The sequence below is a fragment of the Diplotaxodon limnothrissa genome, linkage group LG10 (assembly GCF_057381915.1).
Source record: "Diplotaxodon limnothrissa isolate DT_005_m linkage group LG10, D_limnothrissa_male_GT1.1, whole genome shotgun sequence".
Taxonomy (NCBI): domain Eukaryota; kingdom Metazoa; phylum Chordata; class Actinopteri; order Cichliformes; family Cichlidae; genus Diplotaxodon; species Diplotaxodon limnothrissa.
Genome location: NC_140605.1, coordinates 14,676,088 through 14,691,226, shown reverse-complemented (window position 1 = coordinate 14,691,226; position 15,139 = coordinate 14,676,088). Strand labels below are relative to the sequence as shown.

At 41.7% G+C, this 15,139-nt stretch overlaps 2 protein-coding genes across 3 annotated transcripts; one reads left to right on the top strand and one right to left on the bottom strand.

Moving 5' to 3' along the window:
- Positions 1–4,699: 4,699 nt before the first annotated feature.
- On the top strand, positions 4,700–6,639 carry atf5a (activating transcription factor 5a). 2 transcript variants are annotated; one of them, XM_085363647.1, is made up of 3 exons: positions 4,700–4,841; positions 5,178–6,366; positions 6,453–6,639. In XM_085363647.1, the coding sequence occupies exons 1-3, from the start codon at positions 4,700–4,702 to the stop codon at positions 6,637–6,639; spliced, it is 1,518 nt and encodes a 505-aa protein (XP_085219773.1). The 2 variants fall into 2 exon arrangements, with proteins under 2 accessions (XP_085219773.1, XP_085219772.1); XM_085363646.1 differs by having other exon boundaries at positions 4,700–4,925.
- Positions 6,640–9,225: 2,586 nt separating this feature from the next.
- stk36 (serine/threonine kinase 36 (fused homolog, Drosophila)) lies at positions 9,226–14,887 on the bottom strand. Its single transcript, XM_085363645.1, has 20 exons — positions 14,804–14,887; positions 14,579–14,719; positions 14,399–14,476; positions 14,184–14,314; positions 13,858–14,107; positions 13,554–13,647; positions 13,263–13,450; positions 12,994–13,166; positions 12,813–12,918; positions 12,527–12,658; positions 12,263–12,439; positions 12,087–12,178; positions 11,907–11,970; positions 11,661–11,771; positions 11,499–11,573; positions 11,288–11,405; positions 11,071–11,197; positions 10,795–10,975; positions 9,637–10,563; positions 9,226–9,345 (listed from the first exon to the last, which is right to left on the bottom strand). Exons 1-20 carry the CDS (start codon positions 14,885–14,887, stop codon positions 9,226–9,228), a joined length of 3,369 nt encoding a protein of 1,122 aa, XP_085219771.1.
- Between the last annotated feature and the right edge of the window lie 252 nt (positions 14,888–15,139).

The following is a 15,139-nucleotide window of genomic DNA, read 5'->3' as shown; positions in this document are numbered from 1 at the left end:
CTGTTAAATAAAGTGACTTTGCAGAAAGCAGAGACCCCATGACAAACAGTCAAACAATGGAAGATAACATTGTAAACTAGTGTTAACATGCCTTACCAAACTAACAATTAGAATTCAAAGTTCAGCACGAGTTAACTTAAGCTCTGATGAGTGAACAGTTTAAGTTTTTTCATGAGCACGAAGCATATGGCCTGGATGGTTATCGGCTGTGTAAAACTCATAGGTGACAGACGCTGAGCCTCAGGGGTTTTAAATGTTTCTGCAGCGCAGCATCACACAGCCTGAGTGCTGTAAATGACACAGAGGAACCACTTGGGACCCATTTGCTTAAAGAGCTGAAATTCTGGAGAACACAAGTGATGCACGGACAATAAGTATGAATAAAAAGCTGTGATATGCAACAATTCGTTTACTTTCTTTGTTGTCCTGCTGTTATTGTAGCACTGTTTTCTTTTACAGACCTTACACTGTATGCCACGCACGGCTTCATTCAACATGCTTTCAGAAGTTGGAGTTAGGTATGAGTGATCTACTAAAAGCTGTGAGATCCCACAGGAAGACAAAGCAGATGCTGTAGTGAGTTCTTTACATCAAACACCTCTAATATACCACGAAGTCCTTGAGGAATAGCAAATAAACAGAACCCTATGACTGACTGGTTCCTATCTGTCACAGCTGAATGCAAATGAAGTTGCTTTAAACATCCGTGAATGAAAAATTATACTATGCTTGTCACTTTCCTGAGACTTGATTACATGTTTTCACGGCAAACCGAAAAACAAATTCAAGTGATCAGCAGGCTGAACACACACAGAAACGTCCACAAATCCCCTCTGAGAGGCTTCCATTCACAAGTCGTAACTGAATTCCATGTTTTCTTCGTATGTTCAAAGAGGGGCAAAAGTTGAGGACAATAAATTCTGAGAGAGATGATGATGAAATGATGGTGTAACCCTTACTAACGTGCCATACATGCACTTGGCATGCAGCATTGACTTTTCTGACTTCTCTGCTCATCCACAATATTCAGACAATGAATTTGGGTATCGAGTGATGGACTTCCAACTCCCGCTATAGAAAAACCGACAATAAATATTTCAAGAGTATCTGAAGTCTAGTTTGAGCCAGAGTTGTTTACTTTGGCTCGTTTTCCTGTGTTGTTTTAACAAGTCGGAAAGTTTATCTATTCCAGTTTTTGCAAATGGATACTGAGGTTGTTAAGATTTTCCAGAGGAAGGAGGGGGAGACATGAAGGTGTTTTGCTGCGCAAATAACACATTTTACATGTCTTCCTAAATAATGACAGAGGAAACTGTACTTAATAGTGGAGACTGCAGGGAAATCCAGCCATGCTGTCATAAGGAGCACCTTAGATTTCTCTCATGATGCGCAAACAGGAATCCCTCAGTGGACCAATTAATACAGACAGAGAGAGCAGTCAGCGATTTTCCCGGGAGACCTGCCAACTTCACCAGCTACTAGTATCTCAATCTGGTCTCCATTACGACCACATTTATCTCGATTGCATCAGGCTGCCTTTCTACAAATCTCTCAGAGCTCCACTCCTATGGTAACAACCACATGGTGGGCGTTTTGCTGAATAGCGCCGCTGTAACAGGGCCATCCTTTTAAAGGCATCAGATCGACACAGACGGACAGCGTATATTAGACTTGGGACATTTCACTCAAATTCAATTTCATCTGGTCTTTTTCAAAGAACATGTTTCACTTGGTGTGAAAACAACTTCCCCTGGAGCCATCCTGGATAATGTGATTCTGTGCGATCGATTCGACTTTCAGATGTTCACTCAATGCACAGACATGCTTCTCTGTGGACAAATCTATTAGAGGCTAAATCATAGTGCCAAATCAATTTATTAATTCAGCAAAGCTGGAAATAAACCTGTTGGTTTTGGTAAAATGATAGAGTAACAGAAATGCAACTCAGCAAATAGGATGGAGAATGGCTGGGTTGTTAGGAGTGCCAAAACAAATGTGAGGTAAAAGGAAAACAGTAGGGGGAGAGAGAGAGAGAGAGAGAGAGAAAGGGAAAAAGAGAGAGATGCAAATCCCATGGCAACAGCAACCAGACAACAAGTCTAAAATAGGGGGCAGTGTCCGCTATTACTATAGCAACAGGAGAACAGCACACTTGCTCAGCTTCGGGATTTGCTGAAAGGAGGAAAACAAAGCTTTATTCCTAACATAAATGTAATTGACAGTCATTACCAGTAACTTCATTTAGTTCCACCAGCTGTGTCTCACCAAATTAGTCACAAAAATAAGGATTCGCAAAGTGTATTAGGCTGACAGCCAACCACAAGGGATGAATAATTTATCTTCCATTATTCACTGACTTAGTGTAATTTTGCACCTGGGAAGCTTTGGGTAGACAAATGAACAAGTCAACAAAATAAAAGTGAAATGAGACATAATCACAATAGAGTAGTTGCAAGCTAAATTAAAATAAACGAATAAAACAGAGACATTACATCCACAACGGTGACTAGCAATTATGTAATTCTAAGTACTTTCTAATTTAAATTATGTAATAAATGATATATGCTGCATGTTCATTAGTTATCGCGACATAATCGGCCAGATTAAGTCATTACAAGCTGAATGCTGTATCAGTGTCTGAGTTTGTTTAAACTGTATCACAAAGTGTCAACGATATTCTCTGCTTTCAAAAACTGCAGCACCGACCTCCACGCCCGGTTTGTTGACATGAAACATGTGCACAGTCTGCACTGCAGACAGAGGGAGAGAGAAAGATGACAACACGGTGGTGCTTTGCCTTGCCTACCACCGACCAATCATATTTCAGAAGTAGCCGTTTTGAGCCAATCACAGAACGACAGTCTGAGCCCGTGCAGCCAATGGTACTGTTCGTGGACCACTGATGCAACGGAGATGCAACAGACTTCTTCTAAACAACAAAGTGTGTTATGAGCCATATAGCGCTTTAAGCAAAACAGCGGCACGCCTTATTGTAAAGTACAGTGTCTGAGCTGTAGTTTTCTCGACAGATCGCGTTCGCGTAAACCAAATCCTCTCACTTCGTTATTTAATTTAAAGACGAGGTTATACCCTTTAGAGCTTAAAAACTAGCACAATGTCTAGCTAAAAGGCTACTTTTCAGATTCCCTTTTTAAACCAGTTGTTACTTGTATCTTGAATTGCACAGTTTGAATTTAGTATTTTCTTTTTTATTAGTATATTTATTATCTATATATTTATTACTATAAATAATAGCATTACTCACCTGAATGAGCAGCTGTGTTACTTTTACAGAAACAACAACAAAAAAGTAGCTCAATACTTTTATAAAAGTGTGGGCAGCGAGAGTGTGGGACGTCCTTGGGTGAGCCGCGGAGGGAGGGGGCGGAGGGATCTGCACGCGCGGAGGAGCCTGGTTTACCCCGGTGACGCAGTCGGTTGCTAGGTGTGAATGAAGTGATGCTTTGTCACAATTAAGCGGCTCCTCAGTTTACAGGTCGACCACAACAAAGCAGCACCTCTCTCTGTTTGCCTTGTCTAGGATATTCCGAGCTGAAATATGGCTCTTTAATCTTTTGTTAAGTTGTTGGACCCGAAAAGTCGTCGTGCTTTGCTTTAGCAACGCACCCCCAAGTGCTCTACAATTTTTTCTGCAAGAATGGAGTAAGTGAAAGTCTCTCTACTGGCTGTACATAGAGCTGTTTTGTTGTTGCTGTTGTTGTTGTTATCATTTTGGTGTAAAGTGGCTACATCTTGTTTGGTTTCGTCGCTTTAAATGAACCTTTTTGACAAATTCAAACATCTTTTTTCTTCTTTTTTATTTTTTATTTTTAAACTACGATCACTCATGGAGTTTGACTGATTGTGGTTGCTTTGTGGTCAGTTTTAGTTTGATTTTTTATTGATTTTTCCTCTACTCTAAATGTATTGCCTTCAGTCTGTGCACTAACTGGAGATACATCACGTCTGTCACTTCCAGCGTTTAATCTTTCAATGTTTAATTTAGCTCTCATTGCTGTAATCGAGTCCAATCTGTTTAAGTGATTAAAAAAAAGAATTGGTAATTAATTTTAAAAGGAACATGCGATTGGAAGCAGCTCATCAGCATTCATCCTCTTTGACCAGCAGGGCAGCTCACCTACAGAGTAGAGGTAGCTCTTGTGGTGCTTCTTGTCAACAGTTGGGCCCTTGACAGCGTCACTGGGTCCCACGTGTTTTGAGGACGTCAGGTTAATTTTGCTTTGAGCCAGATTAAAGCCCACAGGACACTGCTCCCACTTTTCTATCACCCACTGTGTCACATCTGAGGCTTGGTTTTGGGAATAATGTACTTTTCTGCTTTTCAGTATTTGGTATTTACTGTAAAGCCTTTTTGTTTAAAAGATGAAAAAGTGTATTTGTGTGAAAATGAATTAAGTGAGGACCAGAAAGTGATTTTTTCTTTGTTGCCTCTCATTAAAACCATGCAGAGAAACTTGCAGAGGGCAGCACAGACAGAATCCCATCTGATGATCCCCATTAGTCGACTGAGTACGCCGTATCTTTCTCAGATATATCTGATCCCCCTTTTTTTCTTTCTGCTTACCCTCTAGGTTTCATTATGCTCACCCAGACCTGCTCACTGTGGCCCATCTCTCAGACCCTGCTTGCTCTCAGCATATGCTTGGACTTGGACTGAATCAAAGCACCAACAGACAAAATGATGGCAACATCAGTGCCTGTTTGGAAGACTCTTCGTGTCTGCCCGGCAGACCCCCTCGCTCTCTCTCACCCACAGGCTAACCACAGCCAATCACAGGGGTGCAGGGGGGAGGTGTCAGAGGAGAGTCAGCACTTAATTGGTGAGTTGCAGCGTGTACGCTTTTTTATATTTTTCCTCATTTCAGGTGGGCTCGGCACTGCAGCACATTCGTCCTTCTTGAGCAGTAAGTAATAAACTAGCTACGTCTGTTATATTAAAACGCTGCAACTTTATCGGCAAAACCCCCCAATCTGATTTGCCTTTATTATTATTATTATAAATCTGATTGTTATTTTGGGAAACTGCTTCGTGCACTGATGGATTTTTTTTTTTTTTTTGCATGAACGTTATTTTTTTATTTTATTTTTTTTAGCAGCATTATTTCCTTCCGACAAACATCTTGTAACCGATGCAATTTTTCCCCCCTCCTCAATAGGTGATGGTAACACTGACTGGATGACGGAAGAAGTGGATTTCTCCTCGTACCTCCCAAACCCTCCTTCCCCTCCCTCCTCTACTAATGCCTCCCTTCCCCCTTCACCCCTTCAGAATGATATCCAGGTGCCCTCTGACTTGGAGGTCATGACCTCTCTGCTGCAAGAGGAACTCGCCCAACTAGAGGACTACTTCCTGTCTGAGCCACTGCCCGAGAAAGGGCCGAGGCTGGGAAAATGCGACAGGGGTCCACTGCCTGCGGGTCCTCCGCCATTCACTCAGCTGCCATACGCATCATACGCTACATCCAACCAATCGGAATCCAGCCCACTTCTTGTTACCTTGGCAACCGGAGAACTGGACTTGCTCAGCATCTGTGGCGGGCCCATTGGGCGCTCCAAAATTCCAAGACACGCCCCATATAGCTGCAGTCGACCCAGTGGGTGTGGTAGGAAAAGAGTTCCTGATGGTTCGAGGTTCAGCGAAGGCTATGACAGCAGTTTGTTGAGTTCCAAAGGAAGTAACTCAGGTAACTCAGCTGTGACCCTTACAGGTAATTATGGCTGTGTAGAGGACGACCAGTTGGTAGGGAAAAGCTACTGCTTGGGTAGTGCGGTTGAGCTCAGACGATGTGCTGTTATACCAAAAGAAGAGAAAAATTGCTGTTTCACTCAAGATGTGATAGGTGGTGGGAAGATTGTTGGTGGTGGATTTGGCTTTGGTGGATCACTGGAGGTCCCCCATAAGAAAGAGGATCTGTTGATGTATAGCATGAGGGAAGTCAGTGGAGGTGCTGGTAACAGTGATGTGCTGAACAGTATCAAAACTAGTGTGGAGGTGACAAAAGCCACCGTTTCTTGGAAAGCCGAGAGCAGCGAAGGTTGTTATCTTCCAACAACATCACAGTCTGAGGCCTACCATAGCTTCTTGGGCAACATCAACGAGCAGGTGAAAACAGAGAGTCTACAGAAAGCTCAGCATGATCTACACTGTAATTTCCTTGAGGATCAGGGCCCAGAGTGTCTTTTAATGGCTAGGGATAGTTTGAACCTGGAATCTTCGGGGCACAGACAAGCATGTCGGCTGAAGGAAGACCACTGTGCAATGAAATACGAAGTGGACATCATTCCAGGTGAAGGCGGGGAGCGCAAACAAAAGAAAAGAGATCAGAACAAAACTGCCGCTCACAGGTGAGATTCTTCTCGATGAAATGTCAATGTTATCAAAGTTTCACGAGTTTACATTTTCACAGAGTCTTCGTTTTTGGTCGATGCAGGTATCGCCAGCGAAAAAGGGCGGAGCTCGATTCTTTGGAGGAACAACTGCACTGCCTTGAAGGGAGGAACCGGGAGCTCCGGGACAAAGCAGAGTCCGTAGAACGTGAAATCCAGTACGTTAAAGACCTGCTGATTGAAGTTTACAAGGCCCGTAGCCAAAGGCTTAAGCAGGACACAACAGCGTAACACCAAGCTTCTGCGAGTACACTTAGAGAGAGCGTAACAGGGAGAATCAGCAGCTCTTTCTGTCTTTAAGTTTGTCCTGAATCAAATGTTAATTTTTTTTCTTTTTTTTTCTGTAGCGAGGGGTTAAAAGCATGCTTTGCTAATATGAAATCTTTTTTACATTTTAAATCAACACTATCCAATTCTTCCATCGCTTTCGTACTCGAATCACTTGAGCCGGCACTGTGGCATAGCAATGCTTTAAGATGACAATCATTTTCGATAGCTCTCGCACTTCGTGAATCTACTATTGAAATAAGGTAATTTCAGAAGTAATGTAACTCATTATGCAGGTTTTATATTTGTAATAGCCTTACGTTAAAATTGATGTCAGCAATAGAAACTCATGTTTGTTTGAGGGTTTTTTTTTCTTTCTTTTTTAATTATTTTCATGCTCAGTCGCTGGATCACGTTATTGGGTGTTGATATTTCAGTGTGGACAAATATTTCAAATCAACTGCGTTTATGCAACAGCAAAAACTAATTGGCATTAATACTAAAATTATTAGAACTGACCTTGAATATCCTTTGACTTTTACAATTGCAGAAAGAGCGGCTAACGTACAAAAGAGTCGTGAAACTTTATTGTGTATTTTGTTGTTTGTTTTTCTGTAAAACATTTGATTTGCTTCCAGTTTATTTCAGTCAATAACAGAATTATTTTATTTGTATGTTTAGAGTATTTTAGCCAGCTTTGTTGGAAACATTACTTTGTCTTCTGTATTTACATTTGTTTAATTTTCATCCCTTTAAATGTAACAAATATAACCTTTGCTATCTTTCTTTTAGCAATGGCTTCAAATAATGTCGGCATTATGCATTCTGTGACCAAAACTGTTTTTTTTCATATTATTTTTAAATGTGTAACATTTTATCATGTGGTGGCAGTAAGATATTCTTCCCTCGCATTTTGCAAAATGTACAATCTGTTTTGCAGCTCAGGATACATGTTAATCCGCCAGTTCTACAAACATCAGTAGATAATCATGGGAGGAGATTACAGACTTGAAGCTTGCAGGGTTTCCTCATATAAAACTGTTGTTTTTTTCTTTATTTCCAAATGTGTACAAATATTGTAACTAGTATCATTCTAACAGCCTTCCTCTGCATGCCTTTGCATAAATGTACTCTCTGGAATAGAAAATTTAGGGTTTCAGAAATAATTCTCTCTCTAAACTGCTTGTTAAAGCAATAAGTTTTATAGGCCTCTGGCTGATCTGCACTAATTTGTAACAACTTTTGTATGTTCAGGGAGTGGAGTGTGTTAACCTTTTCTTTCTATAAAATTATTGGGGAAAAAAATCCTAATTTTTTTGTTTCTTAAAGCTTTTGCAGCTTTAGCTTTGGTGTAAGAGGTCTCAATTCTTTTTTTCATATAAGCAAATAATCATTGTTACTGTCATTTGCTCCATGCTTATACCAAGGATAGTTGTTTTTCTATGCATATTTATTTTAAGACAATCTTGAATATAACAGCGAAACTATCGTAATTATTTATGGGGTTTAATTGGTGCTTCTTTTTTTTTTTTTTAGCCCCCTGCGGTGCACTATCAATCCCGATGGTTAAACCAAAAGTGTGTACTAACAGCACATTTAGCGCGTTGTGTTTTTAACGCAATTTTATCATAGATACAAATTAACTTCGTCTGATGTCAATCTTTTTGCTTTTAAAAAAAAATAAAGTGTATCATCAACTTGGCCCGCTGTGCTTTTTCTTTTTGGTGCTTTTACTGGGATTTATTTTTATTTTTTGTCTGCGTTATCCGAAGTACAATCTGCGGCCTGAGCGTGAAAATAAGTGCTTGGTTTTTGGATTTAATAAATCCGCGGGGTTTTCATTTTATTTATTTATTTTTTTTAAGGGAAATCAAAGTAAAGCCCGGTCAGGGCCCGACAGACACTGACAAGCGCTTCTTTTCTCACCCTGCCCCGCTGAGCAGACAGCTGACAGACGGTTATACAGAGAGGACTGAAAACTTTCATGGGTATCGATCTCTTCTAGTTTAGTCGATACAACATTTAACATAAAACCACATAAAAACGCTTTCGACGTCCAGTCCTCGGAAATTCGGCTTCGTTGTTTTCCACTTTATTTAGCCCAAATTCACAGACTTCTAGAAGACCTCGAAGGGCTTTGAAATGCGAATGCCTCTAAATTCACATGTTGATCTGCATATGGAACATTTTTAAAATCCATCAATAATGTTCGCTACACCTAAACAAAAGCTTTCCAAAAATCGACAGCACGCTGCGGTGCCAGCAGAAATACTCATAACTCAGAAATGAATGAAACTCCTCATTCGCCACTTTTATACAGACTGAATTATTGTTATGACAATTTTATCGATGAAAAAGAAAACCTACCGTGATTTTTACGAAGTTACATCGTTTCCTTTTTCTCGTGAAATTAGAACAGCTTGCTGTCACAAACCGAGACGTTAAACAGTAAAACAGTTTTATTTTGATTCATAAACGGGGACTCGGTCGTTCACTAACACATGGCTTCAGACAAATATGTTGCTGTAAAGTTAAACAGGGAGCAGGTTTTTAAGCTGCTGACTTTTCTGGTGCAGTCAGCTGTCCAATGAGCCGCTGATAGTCACACTGTGGAGGAGCATGTTGTGAAGCCTGAACAAGCTTCTTACTGGCATCAAGAGACATCAGGACCTTTGAATGAATGCAAAAGAAGAGCAATAATCTAAATAAATCAATAAATGTGTGTTTCAAAGTGTGTTACTGACTTGTGAAAGATTAAACAGTGAACAAAATTTATCTAAAGGACAGAACAAGCTCTGGGCGTAAGAGCACAGCTTTAAATTCAATACCAGGAGGTGTGAACTGTTTTCTGCTTTTCTAATTAAAAAGTAAAAATGAACTATTTCAAAAGCACCAAATTCTCCAAACAGAGATTGTTTTATTGTAATGTGAGCATGTGCGATGCTGTGACTTGCTCGTTACCTGACGCATGGCATCCTGCTGGCTGTACAGGTATAAAGATCCTATGGCAGCTTCTCTCACTGCACTGTGGTAATCTGTGCATGCAGTTCTTAGAAGTAAGCTGGGCACATTTTCCTCCAGCAACAAGGATATGGCTCCATCAACATTTAGCAGGTTTCCCAGGGCGGCGCAGCAGTGACGACGTGTGAGGGCATCAGGATCATAGATTAGAGTTACCAGCATGGCCACTGTCCTCCTGGCTTCATGTGTCCACCTTCTTTCTTCCTCCTCCATTCTCTGCTCTCTTAATGTTTCCAAATCACTTGCTGCCTCAATATCTGAGTACGTCTGTTTATTTTGTTGCTTTTCTATGCACCATCTCCCTCTATGTATCCCCTTTTCACTGGGTCTGTCCATATGCAGCCCAGCTGCAATATAGCCCAACCAGTTTCCAACTGACCGGCAAGCAACCTGCCGGACAGGCATGCAGGAATCATTAAGGCAGTTTATCATGGCTTTGAAAATGTCAGGTTTTAGGGTGTGTTGTGTGAGAGGCCTGAATGGATCCAAATTTCCTAAAAATCTACACGTGGCAGCCCTGATCTGCTCATACGAGTGAGCCAGTGCATGCTGCAGCACTGAGGTTTCTACATAAAGTTGCAGTGGGCAGGAGGGACAACGGGCTATCCCAGACAATAGAGTGAGGAGCTCCACAGCAGCTTCCCACAGAATTTCCAGCTGCAGGAGTTCGGGGAGCAGAGAGCAGGCAGTTCTGGTTGGAGGACTCTGACGGCTGGAGGCAGGGAGCTGATCGTCCCAGGATGGCAAGAAAAAGCAAGAAGCTGCTTTTGTGAGGTGGTCAATTGAGCGGGGGGGATCACACAGCAGCAAGCGGCTCAGAAGGGAGAGAGGCAGCTCCAGTAGATGAAGAGGAAGGGTTTGAATTACCTGCCAAAGCACAAAAAAAATAATAATAAAAAATAAAATCACACAGACAACTCGTCATACATCAAACAGGCAACAACAAACAACAACACAGTGCTCTTAAAAAAGTACAGACACATCCAGGTGTACAGTACTGCATGCCAGACACAAAACTAGTGCAAGAGTTATCCTGTGTTGCATCAGAGAATTATGTTTGTCGGCGAGGTCTTTATTGGAGCAAAATAAGGCCCTAACCTGCAGGAGGCTTGTAACAATACCACAGCTGTCGTACAACTGGAGAACTGTGGACATGGTGCGTGGAGGCAGGTCCAGGGCGAATGGAAAACATAACAAGTGGCAGCTCAGTGTGGATAAAGTGTTGTGACTCAGATCCACCCTGGGCCTCCCAGGATTGCCCTTGGCAAACAAATGAAGACTGTAGGGTATAAAAGATGCTATTGTTAGCTCCAGGCATTGCAGCTGGCTTGTAATACAAATTATTTCGTTTAATTAAGACATCTCAACACTAACCACTCGGTGCCCAGCAGGCGGCCAAGAGCGTACACACATTCTGATCCAACATCACAAAACACAGGAATGCACGAATATGCATCCTTGCAGAAGGCAAACAGTAAAGCAGAGAGAAAGAAATACAGTCCTGTAACAGACACACACAAAGAAGCAAGGTTTGCTTTTTCATTAGAAGTGTTTTCAGACATCATGGGTTTCACAGGATGAGTACAATTACCATTTGCTGAACAGAAGTCAGAGTCTGATGTTGCACTTCTTAGGGAAGCACCGATCTTTTTCCACAGATTCAGAAAGAAAACTTCATTTAAACCCGAGGGCAAAGGGCCATTCTCATGCTGTTTAAACAAGAAAGCACAGACATTTAGTACAGATACGTTGCTAATATCTGTACTAATACATGTTTAACCAAACTTCATCTGCAGTCTGACCTCATTAAGTGCATCTAGGAACAAAGACAGCAGGCCATCACAGAGTCCCCAACCGGAGGGTGGAGAAATGTGGGGCTGATAATGTAGAAAAATAAATGGATCATACATTTTCAGGTCCCTTCAAGCTTTCATATTACTGCCAGGTTTACATGAGCTCAGTACCTCACATGGGTTCAAGACCAGAGTTTTCAGCAAGGATGCTAGATGCTCCACATCAACTTTGACATCAACATTGTGTTGTGTGAAGAGAGACAAAACACAAGCAGCCAGAGGCTAAAAGACAGATAATTGAGCGTTTCACACAACAGACCAGCTGAATGCATATCAAAAAGGTACAGACACAGGATATTATATGTAAACCATGCTGAACATGGTTGATGCTGTTGAAATATGTCAGTGGGTACTCACGACCAGACGACTGAGATTTGGTTGACTAAGAATTGTTTTGAAGGACTCTGTGAACTCTTCCAGGCTAAAGCGTGAGAAGCAGATGGTGAGCTGCTGTAGTTGGAATCTCGTGTGTATGCACTGAGTATTTCACAAATGAACAAAGTCAGTTTCAGCGAGGGAAAAAAAGACTCATCAAACCTTTGTTCCTGTTCCACCCAGGCACAGTTCTTCTCCCAGTAGACCAGGACCACTGTGATCATTTCTTGAAGGACGGGGATACTCTGCTGATGCTGACAAAGTACCAAAGTAGAAGTGAGAAACATTGTTGCAGGATCAGTTCATTGTGAAACACTGTTTCAATCCAGGGTAGCAACCTTAATGAAATCTGAGCTTTCTACAGTATCCTGGATCAGGCCAAAGAGGACACGGGGTAGCCCAAGTTCACGGCCGACGTCGTTCAACTTCTCAACCTCGGCCATCACTAGCAGATTATGTAGAACCCTCATTGGTTGCTGAATCTGCTGAACTTCTTTTACCACGCCCCCTTTTAGCTGCCCAAACAAAGAAAAAAAAGGAGTAGATGCAAAACTCTTTTGAAGAAGAAAAAATTCACGCCGAATGAAATGCTGAAACATTACCTGAGCTTTAAATTCCTGGATCTTTGATTTAATTTGAGATATAATTATGCTGTAATCTAATATCTCTCTCGTTTGTCTGCTTGGATCGGACAGTTGGGCCAGATTCTCCCAGTATTCTTTGTTGTTTACATTCTGAAAGAACAAGAAATGACTCAGTGTCAGGTATATATTAATATATTAATTTAAGAAAGCAAGTTTTTTTTGTGCGTGTTATCAAAGCAGATCCTCTACTGACAGATAATATGTAAATAATTTCTAATGAGTGGAAAAGGCAGCTGTCTCTGACCTGCAATCGCTGTGAGGTGTGGCTTTCCTCCCTGCATCTCCGCACAAGTCGCGGCCCGATATCTATACAGGGAAATTCCCGTTCGTAGTCTATGCTTATCTGACCCCTGTAGAGAAAGGAACTATAAACACATTTGTTTATGATAGCATAACTCATCGTTACTTTGAACCTTCATTAACACCTGTGCTTTGATGTTGAGCTAGCTTGAATCTTCGGTCTGAGGCTTTGATTAGCAGCCATCATATCCAGCTGACCCGAGGTAACAGAAACATCGCCACAAGAGGGCATGGGGTTGCACACTCTAGGGGACATTGCTGCTGCCATCGCACCATTTTCCCTTTCATCCTTATTTTTCTGTCAGTGCACACAAAACAGGTTTAGGGCCCTCCGCTGATCTCACCATACAAACGTTTACAAATAATAAAATAATCATAATTACTGATTACTTACTTTGGCACTGTCCTTTCCTGGTGGTTTCCTCTTACTACAGTTTTCTGTTTGTTCCCTGACCTTTCGCAACAATCTGCTTTCTGCAGAAGCTGGTACAGTCTTCTCTGCCACTTGTTGGAGTTTCAACGCCAGCATGTCAGGGCTGGGTGTGACCGTCAAGGGCCTGGACACATTTGTGGCTGGCAAAACTGCAAACACATCACATGGGAATAAAATCATGAATGTCAGACATGAGAATGTGTCATTAACATTTGAAAGCTTTCTACTAAAATCAGGAGTTTTAAGAATCACCTAGAACACCATCAGCAACAAAGGGATGGTACAAGAGGTCTGGCCATGACAACCGTTTCTGGGGGTCTTTGGTCAACAAGCCTTTCAGGAAGCTCTGCAAAGAAATCATTGGATAGTAATAATATAGAAGACTTTGCATTAGGAAACAATTTGTGTAAGGTTTGTCTCCAATAAACCCTTCAAGGGACTTATAATTGCAACATAATCTTTTACAGGCTTAAAATTTTCAAGCTAGCAACATATTGAAGATATTGGCTTCAACCTAAATGTAACACAAGGTGAGTAAAGTGTAGCTTTACTGTACCGTGCAAGTGCTGCTCATGGTGTCTGGCCATTTCACTTGGTCTTTCACAATGAGCTGCACTAGCTTGAAGATGGAGTTGGTGTAGAACGGAGGCGCCCCCGTGTGGAGTTCATAAAGGATGCATCCCAAAGACCACAGATCAGCAGTGTGGTCATATGGTTTCTCCTCCACCAGCTCAGGGGACATGTACAGGGGCGTTCCCTTGATAGAAGTAAGCACTAAGGTGGAGACGCTCATCGCTCTGGCAAACCTACAGCAAGATTGCATCATGTCATTTATTCTTTTAGAAACGATTGAAACTTTTTTCTTTGCAACTATCAACATACCCAAAGTCGCAGAGCTTCACCACACCGCTTTTTTCTAGCAGGATGTTTTGGGGTTTCATGTCACGGTGAAGAATGCGATGGGAATGTAAATAGTACAGAGCAGAGACCAACTGGCAGGCAATCGCACGGACCTTGAAAGAAGGGAAGACTAGTTTAATAACGTAACATTAAATAAAGCTTCACATCTGGTTCAGTTGTGTAAAAACAGTGAAAACCTGGCTCTCTGGTAAGTTTCCATCATCCTCAAGGATCTGGAACAGCTGGCCCTCTGCGTACTCAGTGACAATCACAACCTGTCATTAACATATATAGGGGGTTATAATGATCATGGGATTATGTAAAGATAATTAGTTGACAGCAACTTATTTGAGAGTTTTGAGAAAATGGGAGAATACCTCAGTTTCAGTCTCAAAACTGTCAAAGAGCTGGACAATATTGGGATGCCGAAGGTCCCTCATAATTTCAATTTCCCTTTTGAGACTTTGTAGCTGGTTTTCCGAGCGACCCAGCTTTGGCATGAACTTAAGAGCCACCACCTCATGGGACAAAGATGAAGAGACGATGTGAAGCAGTGTCGTTAAACAAACAGGAAACTAAACTGTGCTCCTGTAGATGCTTACCATGCCACTACCTTTTCTCCTTCCCTTGTAAACCCGTCCAAATGAGCCCTCTCCCACCAGCGACAAAACGTGATACGAGTTCATTTCGGCGGCAGCTGGTTCCGTTAGAGCCCAAAAATCCCCGTAACTTTCAAACTGTGACCATTGGTAAATTATTGCTCTTGTTACAATAGACGCTTGGATGTAAAATGTTTTACTTTTTAACTTTAAAACTCACAACTTATGACGGGTAGCAGAGGTTACTCTTCAGTAGTGTTATTTTTTTCGGTGTGCAGGGTGTCAACGAATAGCACAGACGCTTGCCAGTTTAGCTGCCAATTCAAAAAAGTGACGCAG

What these genes read in the sequence shown, in the direction of transcription:
- atf5a (XM_085363646.1), top strand. Translation starts at nt 4,700, where the DNA reads ATGATGGCAACATCAGTGCCTGTTTGGAAGACTCTTCGTGTCTGCCCG. An exon ending in ACATTCGTCCTTCTTGAGCA is followed by an intron (nt 4,926 to 5,177) that starts GTAAGTAATAAA and finishes CCTCCTCAATAG; the next exon opens with GTGATGGTAACACTGACTGG. An exon ending in AACAAAACTGCCGCTCACAG is followed by an intron (nt 6,367 to 6,452) that starts GTGAGATTCTTC and finishes TGGTCGATGCAG; the next exon opens with GTATCGCCAGCGAAAAAGGG.
- stk36 (XM_085363645.1), bottom strand. Translation starts at nt 14,887, where the DNA reads ATGAACTCGTATCACGTTTTGTCGCTGGTGGGAGAGGGCTCATTTGGA. An exon ending in ACACCTCACAGCGATTGCAG is followed by an intron (nt 12,659 to 12,812) that starts GTCAGAGACAGC and finishes TTGTTCTTTCAG; the next exon opens with AATGTAAACAACAAAGAATA. An exon ending in CAAATCTCAGTCGTCTGGTC is followed by an intron (nt 11,772 to 11,906) that starts GTGAGTACCCAC and finishes TCTGTCTTTTAG; the next exon opens with CCTCTGGCTGCTTGTGTTTT.